Below are 13,264 nucleotides of genomic sequence, written 5' to 3' on the forward strand. Positions count from 1 at the left end.
AAACCAAAAATTCATTTGGTGGGCGGTATCTGAATTTCAAGGAGAAATCTAGAAAGTTCAATTTCTGCCCTTTCATATGACACCTCAATCAGGAAAAATGAGCCAGGAATAACAAAGTTCAGTTTGTTTAAAAAAATGCTTGCATTTCCCTAATTTGCCGTTGCAACGAACAGAATTGACAAAAGACTTAACTCCGTTTCGTTGACGATCAGCCATGCTCAAAGAAGACGAAAGACCTGATGCCTGGCTGATCTTCAACGAAATGGAGTTAAGTCTTTTGTCAACTCTGTTTGTTGCTACGGCAGGTAGCCAGTGAAAACGAACTCGTTTGATCAAAGTAGGGAAATGCAAGCATTTTTTTTTTAAACAAACAGAACTTCGTTTTTCCTGATTGAGGTGTCATATGAAAGCGCAAAAAATTGAACTTTTGTAGAAATGTGATTTTCTCCTTGAAATTCAGATACCGCCCGCTAAATGAATTTTTGGTTTCCTCTCTTCAAATTGCTGTTAATCACTCATGCGTGAAATATGCATCATATGAGTTGCATCAAATGAAAGAGGAGTATCTAAGCTTTCCAAATATGTGTCATTTATTAAATATAATTGTGATTAAGTTATGATAAAACATCGATAGTTCTCGGTTTCGTTTTTTTCTGGGACGCACTGTATTTATATATTATAATATAGCTGTGCTATTTAAATTTGCAACATCAAACAAATTCTATCAAATGATCAACATAATTATGTGAATATTGTGACTGAATATTTAAAGTGCCTTTCCATCAAATCAAATTCGCGAGCTGAAAGTTAAATTAACGACTTTTCATTAATTCGAAAGATATTCGACAGCATCGATAGCGTTCAACTATGATCAAAATTTTGTATATCGTGTAAAAAGAAAATTACACAGCAACTTGCCCTTTAGCTGATAACATTTGTAAATATTGTTTAAATAATGTAAACGAAATAAAGAGAAAGTTATTTTATGCTATAATGATAAAAGAAGGCAGGCGTTAATGTTTATCCTCCTTCTACATTCAGTGTGTTTTGTATAAGTGTATGTCACTAATTCGATGACAGCAATTAGTGCTCAAATACTTAAATATGTCATTGTCACATTCATTTCTTTTAGAATGTGTTAAAAAAAAAAAGTGTTTCTAATCCGTCCCGTCGTTGACGAAATCAATATTTGCACTACATGTTGTGAAGTACAATGGCAACAAGTATGTTTATACATGTTTAAGTTGAAAAAGTTTGTGTTTTAAATCACTTGGTGTTCAAGCATTTTTTTAAACATCATATGCTTCTTCGTTATAAGATAACATTCATATTATTACTGCATTTTGTACAATCACTTATGCAATGCACCATTGCCAAACTAGCATATCATATAATGTAAATATATATTTTAACTTATTCGTCACCTTGATATATTTGTGTTTTCATCACTTCAATGCACTCTAATATATTTTTTACTACTGTATAATATATTTGCCAAACTTCTTATGAGATGAGGTATAGTCATACATGTATATATTGTCATTGCTAGATATGATATTGTTATATTTCTTTACTGGGTAATATCAAAACGCTACTATCAAAATCATATTAGGGTGATCACATAACAAACTAAAAGTTCACCTATGGAAGAAACATGAGACTGAACAAACATCCCATTATCTACCTACGTGTTTAACGTGGTCATAGCAATCACATATTTCATGTATTCCTTTTATTCTTTGTCCCATTTCTCTTTTACCCTTGTCCTGGCTTCTTTCTCTTTATCATATAAAGTCCATTTTAAATCTGCACATACTGGAACCAATTTCGAAAATATAGTTATGTGACTAAGCTTAAAGGACAACGGAGTGTTCATGAAATATTCGAGGCCGACTCCAATTGTTGGTACATAAATGGGACAGTGAGGCATAACTAAGAGTATGTTCAACGAAAAATGTGGCTCAATTCAATACCTTAACTCAAGAATCAAGTGATGGTACATTGGGGGTGACACTTTGTTGAAACTTCAAAGAATATGTTTTATCTATTGCTCTTATGACCTGTGATGATGTGTATACTTTTTTTCCGAGAAATATCTTCTGTGTAATGTTTTCCATCAGAATTTGTCTTATTTAACAATCATTAATACAAAAGAAAAAAAAGTTTACTGATAATCCAATAGTTTTTATGGAGGAAACATTGGCCAAAGAATAGAAGAGTAACAAAAGGCAAAGAAAATTTGGAAAAACGTGTCAAGAAGCACCCATATTTTGTCTTTTGAAGTTCTGAACTAAAATTTGAAGAGGCTTTTGGAAGTACATAATACGTACTACAATAACATCAACAGCTGAATAAAAGATTGTGTTATTGAGAAAGCGTATAATCTTTATGAAAGCTTAATCAAAACTTTGACAATCTCATTTAAAGTGCAATCTCTGTGTGAATTTCTAACATTAAAATGTTTTAACATCTGCAAATCTTGTCTGTGTTTTTAATTTTATTTCATTTGTTGTCCATTGTTATAATGTATTACAATGGTTGTAATATCTGCGGGATAAGTCGCTTTATATGCACATCAAAAATGGTTATTTTTGTCATAAGAACTATAAACAATATTCTGGAAGGATACAACAGGAATACATAGGATACAAGCAGAGAAAATAGATAAAACAGAAAAGATAAGAAAAACACAAGTGAATATGGGAGGGAAAAAAAGAATGCATGAGATAATGAGAATAGGGAGAAGGAGTATATGAGCATTTAGCAAATGATTATTATGACACCTTTCAAAGAACACCAAGGCACAATAACTTAAGATTATTTAGTACTTTGCAATATTTTATTTATCTAATATTTACAAATAATATTTGCCTATTGACAGTTGAATACACACAAAGGAATACAAAACGGTACTTAGTTATCGTACATAACATGACTTTTTTCAATGAGACATTTCACTTATATGGAACCAAGCTTTTGGCAAAAGTGAAGGTGATCTTGAAGTACTACTTTTTCAGAAACCATGAAGTGCTCTTTATCATTAATTTTATCAGATTATGCTAATGACTTGATCATACAAACAATATTTGTTTCTTCAGCCTGTAGTTTGAGGTGAAATAAGGAAAGTAAAAGGTGGGAGTATTTTGTTACTTGTAAGAGAAGATTGTTTCAAGAGGAAAATCCTTTTTCATACAAGTCTATTACAGGTTTTTAAAATTCATAAGCTTCCAAAATGTCATTTCATGAATTGAGAAAAACAGTCATAATCAAAATTCAGGCATGTTCTCAGACAGATTGTCATGAAGAAAATAACCTAGAGATTATTGAAAGGCTGGATTTTCATGTATTAGAAAGAAATAGTGACAAGTTTAAAAATGTTATTAAAAGTTGCCTTTTCTGGGAGTCTCACTAATGTTTAAATAAAGGAGACATGCATAACCAAGGAGCTCTAGAACTATTTATTTCACTGAATAGTTACTTTTCACCCTATTGAATCCCACTTATTGAAACATCAATATGGAAGATTAAAGAAACATGGAAAACTAACAAAAAATAAGAGATTTTCATTTGTTATTAATTTCAATATCTGGGATTATATCAAAGTATCTCAAAGCCAGTTTCCTTGTGTTTCTTTTACATACAAATGACTTTAAATGGTTTATATAGTACTTTCGTACTTAACACCTGAAAGAAAAGAAATCGACAAGACACACCTTGGTGTAAGAAGCTTGTAGGATACCTTTCATGATCCAAAATATGAGCTCTCTAAGCAAGGGCACTTCAAAGGAACTCCCTGAGACATCTCATATGCCTTCACACCTAGTATATTTTTGGTGAACTTTAGTTGCTTTTCGATACACACAAGAAAGCTTTTGGAATTGTACTGAGTTACTTGACAACCTACAGCAAGTACTAGAGCTGGGTGGTGTTTCACAAAGATCTCAAGTCAAACTAAACTCTAAGTTGGACTTAAACATTATGGAGAGCCATTTGTAGCCTTGAAATGAAATATATTCAAAAGCAAAAATTCAAATATTTTAGACTTTTTATAAATTCCACATCAAGAATATGAAATTTCCATGATAATAGAAAATATGAATGATTTGAATCAACATTTCATGCCTTTAAAAATAAATTTTACTTAACATTTTTATAGATGCTAACGGCTTTCCATAATTGTTAAGTCCAACTTAGAGATAAGTTCAACTTAGGATCTTTGGGAAACACACCCCCCCCCCCCCAGGGCCCCATCTTACAAAGAGTTACGATTGATCCAAATCAATCGCAAGTCCTCTTATCAATCACAATTTTGCAGTCTTTTATCTCTTATGTACATAGTTGCGATTGATATCAATCACAAATAAGTTGCGATTGATATCAACTCTTTGTAAGACGGGACGCACATCTCTACCAAAAGCAGTTATGTCTGCACTTTCATGTAGGAGTACAAAATCTTATGAATCTGGGCCTGTTGCACAAAAACTTACCATTGATAATAACTTTGCCATCAATAGCACCTACCATGGTAACAGGGCTCAACAGCCAATCAAAATCAAGGTTTCCATGGTAGTAATCATTAATAACAAAGTAACCATCAATGGTGAGTTGAGTGCAACAGGGCCCTGATCTTGAAGCGAGTCATGTTAAGAGTTCTAAAAGAGTTATCTAGAAGTCATCGTCGCTGTCTTCGTCTTGTTGTTTCCCCGGGGGTCCATCGACCTTGAGATCGTCGCTGTCACCATCCTGGTCATCCAGGAGATCGTCTTCGTCCACACTGATGCTGTCACCATCGTCACCAGAGGATCCACTCTCCTGAAGAAGCAACGAGAGATGAATGGATAAAAGAAAATATTGTTCCAATAAGCCGGCATAAGTATGAGAATAATATATAGCCAAGTACAACATTGTCAACCAGTCTTTATATCTTCTCAGAAAGTTAAATGCAGTATGCGACGTGCATCAAAACTGGTCAAGGAAAACATAATAAGTGGCCCTTTTCCCCAAGTCTGTGAACTCTGTAAGGAAAAGTCTTTTTCTTTTTAAATACAATATATAGCAAAGTAATATAGATATCAATACTCACACTTCACTACAGCTGTAAGATTGCTATAGTGATAGACTGCCTCTACAAGTTGACATAATGACAAAGCTAAAACCTTTGTTGCTTTGTTATTCCTGTAATTCTTGTGCACCCTCAGCAGATGATGCTACACATGATTTCAAAAGATCTACGTTATTCTCAACCAAAGAAGAGTTGATCATTCATCAACTCTGTCACTGTCACTTCAAATGTAAATCACATGAAGATTCAACTGCCAATTGATGTAACTAACTGATCTGAAAATATTTTTTACAATGTTTTAAATAAATGTCTGTTGAGATTGTTCTAGTAGTTTTGACAGGCATGTTTCCAAAACAGAAATACTTACATCATCACTGAGTCCTGCACCCATGTTGCCAAATACTCTAGGATTCTTCGGTTGAGGAGCTGTGGAGGAGATAGGATCAAAGATTATACCACATGAGATCACATCATTCAAGTATCAAGATTGAGGGCTGTAACAAATGAAATATCGTGCCTTGATGGCTCTGATTAAAATGAGCAGCAATGTTGATTAAATTGATTGGAAAGGCTTTTATTGAAAGTCCATCTACAATGTGTGGAAAACAACTCCTGTCATGCCATTGATGTGCCTCAACTTATGAAAACTAATGTAATGTTTAAAAGCAGGAAAACCAGCTGTAAAGTACCGAAGCTGTGACATCATACAAATCTATTCTTTGAATTTATCAATTTTTTCTTCATTTTCCGAAGAGCTCTTTCGAAAAATGAAGAAAAAATTGAGAAAGAGCTCTTTTGGAAAATGAAGAAAAAATTGAGAAATTCTAAGAATAGATTTTTGACGACGTCACACATATATTTAAGAATCAAATGCCTTCAGCATCATAAAGAGAAAGAGAGAAACGGTAGTAATCAAAGCAATGTGTCCATTTGTGACATGTGAATTGAATTCTGCAGGACAATCTTACCTTGTCTGAACTTCCCTCTCGGTCTTTGCGCTGGATTGGTCTCCTCTTCATCTTCCTCTTCATCGTCCTCCTCCTCGCTCTCGCTCTCCTCCGCATCCTCCACGACGTCCAGCCCGGTCATGTCCTCGTCACCGAGGACCTCACCGGACATCTTGATCCGGTCGTCCTCCTGTCGTAACCTGCTCTGCATCTGCTTCAAGCTGTTTTCTGTCTCCTGCAATTAATAGAGTGGTTGGAATGACAGGTTGGAATAATAATCATGATGCAAGGATGCCAGTTAGAATTGATCAGAGGCCTGAAAATCACCTAGAATGAGCTATTTTGTACACAAAAAACCTAAACTATGATCTGAAAAAAAACTCGCTGAAAACTGGCATCCCTGATAACGTCATACTTCAATGTCTCTAAACACTTTACAAATAAATCATCTGTTTCGAGCCAGAAGGGCATTATCTCTGTGTGAATGATATGAGTTACAATCATATGTGTTTATTGTATAATTGTTTAAAAACTATTGCATTTTAATACTGCAGTTTTAAGCCTGTCGTAGCCTTCTCTGCATCTGTTTTAAGGTTTTCTGCATCTCCTGCAATAGAGTGGTCGGAGTGACAGGTTGGGATGATAATCCTAACATCCTACTTCAATGTCTGTGAACATTTTACAAATGAATCCTCTGTTTGGAGCCAGAAGGGTATTGTCTTTGTGTTAAATGATACAAGTTACAGTCATAATACAGTTTCATAATCATCTTGCTAAGTTACAAAAATTGCAGAATGCCGCTGCTCGTATTGTTACCCTCTCCAAAAAACACAGACACATTACAACGGTTCTCAAGGAACTCCATTGGTTACCCACAAAAGAAAGTATTGTTTTCAAACGTCTTTTGCTTACAGTATGTTTCATTGTGTTCATGGGTCTGCTCCACAGTACAATATTTCTTTGATTAATCACTACACACCTGCCAGATGTTTACGTTCTCAAAACTCAAAAATTGTTGAGAGCATGAGCACTCAATATCCAGCTCGAAAGACAAGGAGATCTTACCTCAAATCTATCTTGTTCGGCTCTGCTGTACTCATCAAGCTGGTGTTCTAGGTATGTCAGATTCCTGTACCTCTCAATGAAAACCTGGAGGGATAGAAATTCATAAAAGTGATATTTTGCAAAAGTGCTTGTTTTTTTAATTTGATGTTGATATCCAAGTACGGCAGATGGAATATACTGTATTTATATTTCTATCACACATATGATTAGGCATTTTCTCCGTACATCAAATTCAAAACAACATTTGAAGGTGGAAAAAAAATACTGACCCAAATAAAATGCAAGTCTGGAAGTGACTACATGCATATTAGTGTACATGTGTAGATTTTGACACAAAATAAACAATTTGGCACTATTCACGTGTACATGTAGGCTAGTTCAGATATGACGTTTAAAAACCGTGGCGTTTTTTCCATGATGTTGTTGAGTGTAAAACGCCTAAAATGTATGTATCCTATTACACAGAGATTAGTGAATAAATGCAGGTTCTTTTGATGCACGCTGTTACCATTCATGTTACACGTTTACAAAAAACGGGCCATATCTAAACAAGCCGTAAGGAGACAGATAAGAAATAAATATCTCATAAGTACCTCATATTGCTTTTGAAGATCACCCTCTAGCTTCTCGTATTCGTCCATGAATGCCGGTCTGACGGACTGCAATGTTGAGAGTCTCTTCTCGTTCCTCTCCATCTCTGATCTCTTCTTCTCAATCTTAGCCTCAAGGTTTGCCTCATCCGATGCAACGTTCTCCAGCATCTTCTGAGTTTTCTTCACATTTTGCTGTAGGTGAGATAGAGAGAAAAATTGTTGTACAGTCAAACCTGCTTTAGTGACCACCTGTCTATAAAGACCACATTTTTTGTTTCTCTTGAAAATGGTTTCTCATTGAAACATGTACTAAAGGAACCTGTCTTCAAAGACTACCTGTCTACAAAGACCACCATTTGTGTTTCCCTTAGACGGTTGCTATAGACAGGTTTGACTGTATTCAAGTGAGAAAAAAAAAGTGTAACATCATCTGAGCAGCAGCAAACCAAATGGATGGGCATATTTTTGGATTCTTTTTATTTAAAACTGGACTGCTGACATGACCGGCTGTTAACAACTTTCTTTTGATACCTGGGGGGTGTTTCACAAAGATCCTAAGTTGAACTTATCTCTAAGTTGGACTAAACAATTATAGGAGGCCGTTAGCATCTATGAAAATATTTTGTAAAAGTAATTTTAAAAAGCATCAAATGTTCAAATCCTTTATGTTTTTCTATTATCAAGGAGATTTCATGTTCTTGATGTGGAATCTATAACAAGTCTAAAATACTTGAATTTTTTGCTTTTGAATATACTTTATTTTAAGGCTACAAATGGCTCTCCATAATTTTAAAGTCCAACTTAGAGTTAACGTCGACTTGGGATCTTTGTGAAACCTGGACCTCGTATTATACAGAGTTATGATTGATCTCAAGTTTGATCAATACACGATGAGCCATAGACTTATGATCGATCAAAAGGCTTTTTATTACATGGCCCTGTACTGCTGACATGACCAGGGGGTGTTTCACAAAACTTGTCATCAGTGACAAATGACAGTTTTTGTTAAGCTACTGAAATCCTTGCTTCTGATTGGTTATTAGCAGATTTGTCACTGTTTTTTGTCATTTATCATTGAAAAAAGGCTTTGTGAAATGGGCCCCAGGTGTTAACAACTTCTTTTGATACCTGAAATGACTACTGTTAACAATCACAATATAATAGTGTGTATAAATGGGTTGAAAACAGGCATCTTTATATCACATAACAGGTGTTGTTCAACATGATGAATTTTTGTATAATAATATATGCTGTATATTTGCAACTTTGCATCAAACCATAACAACAACCTGAACGGAACACTAGGACATACTTTGTGAACACAACTCAGTATCATAATCATTGTTAATAACATAACAGAGAAGAATTAGGAGAAAATATCATGAGATGTTCTCTTTTTTTTTTACCTCAACAGCCTTGATACTGTTCCTCAGACCTTTCTCGATCTCATTAATCTCTAGTGGCTTGTTGATGGCCATAGTACGGATTTCCTGAGTGGATAAAGAAATATAAGTGTAAGTCAATCAATTTGTAATCATTTTTTTGGCTCCACACATCTGTATTACAGGCATTGATGACTTTCTATGCAGTAGTTCTGCCTCAAGTATAGTTTCACCAACAGGATTGATGTATAGATTTCCATCCAAAAATATTTGCTTTTCCACACATTGAGGTATCCCACAAACTGCATCACCTAGTCATTGACTTCAAATGAACATTGGACATCAAGATTTACAAGAATTTGTTGATCATGTCTTTAAAAATCTTTGTGGAATCTTGGGGGTGTTTCACAAAGATTCTAAGTAGAACTTAACTTTAAGTTGGACTTAAAAAATATGGAAAGCCATTAGCATCTTTGAAAATATTTTGTAAAAGTTATTTTGAAAGGCATTCATTGTTTATTGAAATCATTCATATTTTCTATCATCAAGGAGATTTCATGTTCTGGATGTGGAATTAATAAAAAGTCTAAAATACTTGAATTTCTGCTTTTGAATATATTTCATTTAAAGACTCCAATGGCTGTCCATAATTTTTAAGTCCAACTTAGAGTTAAGTTCTACTTAGGATCTTTGTGAAACACCCCCCTGAACAAGTTAAACACATTTTTAACGATGATTCCATTGGCCATTTTTCCACTGCCACGATTACCAAATAGAAGTAACAATTTGACTTTATCAATTTTTCAAACAGAGAATACTTACTCTTAGTTCAACCTCTTTGCCTAGGAGATCATATAAACTGGCACCTTTCGATGTGATCTCTGATGCGAGCTGCCTTGACGCTTTCAAATCTTGGATCTGTGATTGAGTTAGAAATACATGATAAGAATTCAATTAAGGTATGCTTTCAAATGCTATTTCTGTTTCAGGAGTATCATTAGGATTTAGTAGCATTTGAATCACTTTTCTCACTCAACATCTGACCTGACCCCAGGGGGGTGTTTCACAAAGACTAAGATTGACTTTAAGTTGGACTTAACTATGGCAGGCCTTCCATGCCACTGGTTGCTCTCACCATTGGTCTCTCAATTATAATCTCTTTAGATAATATTTTTTCCTTTAATAATGAATTATAAAAAAAATGACATTGTAAATTTGTGACCATAATTTGTACATCCCTTGAGAGACCAATACTAGTAAATGGTGAGAGAAAATTGTGGCATTAATGGCCTGCCATAGCCAAGTCCAACTTATAGTCGATCTTAGTCTTTGTGAAACACCCCCAGGTCAAATTAAAAGACAATACATGCTATTCTTCACAGTGTGTTTTGAAATGGAAATATGTGACTTCACAATGAAGGCATTTTTCTCACACATATTTCATATTGAAGTTAACATTTTTTATGAGAGACTGCAAAAAAATGCAATTGCTATTGTTAAATTTCACCATTCTCACAATTTAAGTCAATTTCTGAGGTTAACATACCTTTGATGAAATGTCAAATGACATGGCCGACGCTCCGTCGTCGTCATCACCATCTTGACCTCCGACCTTTGTCCTCACGGCATTGTACAGTACCGACGTGACCTTGAGGAGTTCCTTGACTGCATAGCCATCAGCCTGATATAGCTTCTTGGTGTTGAGTTTGATGTGCGCCTTGGTTGCCTTGACAGATAAATGTTTGATTTACAGGTTATTAATCATAAAAATGATTAAGTTTGTGAGTATTAGAAGATCAAAATTCCACTTTTTCTTTTTCTTCTTATTAATTATTGTATTTGCATTTACTTTGTCTATAAGAGATGCTTGTAGACATGTCTATTTTATTTTTTCAGTTTGTCTTTCATGTTAAATGTAAATATTAAGGTATTGTAATTGCAGCTTAACAACATAACTATGGAGGAAAGTTGAAGAGATTTGGCAAAAGAAAATCTTTTGACAATGGAATGTACCAGCAGCAGCAGTAGCATAATCATCATAGTCATTATGATAATCATCAACATAATCACCATCTCCATCATCACTACCACCAATACAAACATCATCAACAACATCATCACCATCATCATCAACAACAACAACATCATCATCATCATCAAAAACAACAACATCATCACCAGCACCATCATCATCATCATCATCAGTAAGATGTAAGTGCTGATGTCTTACCATAAACTGTGCGGCTGACTTGATGAAAATAACTCTGTCCTGTTCCGAGTCTGTGTCTGAGGGAATGTCAGCATTAGGGTCATACCTAAAAAAATAAAAATGATAAATGAAATCATTAACTCATATTCACTTCCAAAGAACTACCCAACATGTGAACAGGAAGCGCTTTGCCCTTGATAGTTACAGTTATCCAGAATAGATCACAGATGAGGAATGGAAAACAATTATTTAGAATGTCATTTTCCATTTTGAAAGTGGAAACCTCAAATTTGTAGCAGAGTAATACTTTGTAGATCCCAGAATCAGGTTATTTTGCAAATGCAATTTAATTAAATCAAACTTCCACTAATAGTGATGTTCATTTTAAAACAGAGCGGTAGTGAATTCACAGCACAGTATGCTTATATGTTACTGTGTTTCAAACTTCCTTCATCTACTTTTCAATTTTTAGCTTACCTCTTGACCAGCCATATGAGCACCTCAGCAACGAGAGCAAAGTTGGGTGTGCGGAAGTTCTCCATAGAGATGAGGCGGGGATAACCCAACGCCCTCATCATCTCAGTGAAATCTGAAAAAAGATAAATCGTTCATTGTATTGAGGGGAAATTGATCAACAGCATTCAACATTATTTTAAACCACACCAAATCGGGGGAGGGGGGGGGGGGAGGGCACACAATCTATAAGTTATTTTCAAAGGCCTAAAACTCATCAAGCATTTAGTCATCTGCTGCCTGCACTAGGAAACAAATTACTGCATGGGTAGAGAGATGCTCTAAATAATCACAGGTTTTTTGCACTATTCTCATTGTCATTGAGGATCCATCAGTTTAGAGTCTAGATCTAGATCTAGACCCTAACGTTAGTGCTTATTTATTCATGATAGCGATACCTTGACCTGGAATTAGCATTTTAAACTGTTCGATCTATACTCTAGTCTATAGCCTTAGCACAGTGCAAGTAGTAAAACAATAAGTTGATCAAGACCTAGTAGTAGTCTAGTGGGATGATGGACGTTTTGCTTCAATAATTTATTGTCTCAATATTTTGTGAAAATTACTGGTAAATTTGGTAAATTTGCTAAATTTAACTTTCAATAGCTTAAGAACAGAGGTCGGTGGCTTATTCAATGATTAAGGGAAAGACAATAACGTTTTTAATGTTGGATTTACGAGTGCGACACTGCAAGAAAATCCCATAACAAAAACTGCTATGGAATTGAATCTGCTAGCAAAATGCATCAACATCCACGTACAACGCACCCTCTAGCTACGGCCTACATGCAACCCGATTTACGGTGCAGAGCAACCGAATCACGTCAACAATCAATTAGCAACATACACACATTTTCAACGCCCCAAATATACAATTTATATCACTTATCACCAATACAAATTCAATGAGATCATTCCCATATAACTAAAGAAACAAAAAATAACCATAAATACTACGACAGTTTACAGTTTAATCAAATTTATGCTTACTTCTTAGGTCTCTGTACGACATTTTGACAGATCTAGAATCACCGCTGAAAGAATGCTGCTATAGTTACCCAACGCTACCGCAGATGGCGCTCGACCAACTTTGAGCAAGATCTCAAGTCAAGTACTACTACTAAAACAGGGGGAAATGCAATAACTCTGGTTTTCCATGATTTTATTTTAGAAAATCTCCCATACATTCATACCTGTCTTAGTGACCACCTCACTTTAAAGGCAACCTCTCTGCAGTGGCCATAACTTTTGTCTCCTTCAAAAAAGAAAATGTATGTTGTACAACCTGTGTATAGTGGCCACTTTTTCTGTTTACCTTGGGTGACCCTAATGGACAGGTTTGGCTACAACAAATCAAGTTTACTATTAGTGTCACTAAACCTGTCACTTGACAGATCACTAGTGATGATGATGATGAGTCAATGGGTGTCAAGTTGAAATTACATGAATGCCAACAACAAACTCATGAGTAAGATCATGTCTTTACATCTAAA

At 35.0% G+C, this 13,264-nt stretch overlaps 1 protein-coding gene across 1 annotated transcript; it reads right to left on the bottom strand.

Moving 5' to 3' along the window:
• Positions 1–4,625: 4,625 nt before the first annotated feature.
• Positions 4,626–12,847, bottom strand: LOC105437080 (clusterin-associated protein 1). Its single transcript, XM_030984344.1, has 11 exons — positions 12,762–12,847; positions 11,736–11,847; positions 11,280–11,364; positions 10,596–10,775; positions 9,872–9,967; positions 9,074–9,157; positions 7,668–7,859; positions 7,075–7,158; positions 6,031–6,244; positions 5,430–5,488; positions 4,626–4,812 (listed from the first exon to the last, which is right to left on the bottom strand). The coding sequence occupies exons 1-11, from the start codon at positions 12,781–12,783 to the stop codon at positions 4,666–4,668; spliced, it is 1,275 nt and encodes a 424-aa protein (XP_030840204.1). The 5' UTR covers positions 12,784–12,847; the 3' UTR covers positions 4,626–4,665.
• Positions 12,848–13,264: the final 417 nt, after the last annotated feature.

Source organism: Strongylocentrotus purpuratus, unplaced genomic scaffold (genome assembly GCF_000002235.5).
Source record: "Strongylocentrotus purpuratus isolate Spur 01 unplaced genomic scaffold, Spur_5.0 spur5_scaffold_14, whole genome shotgun sequence".
Classification (NCBI taxonomy): domain Eukaryota; kingdom Metazoa; phylum Echinodermata; class Echinoidea; order Camarodonta; family Strongylocentrotidae; genus Strongylocentrotus; species Strongylocentrotus purpuratus.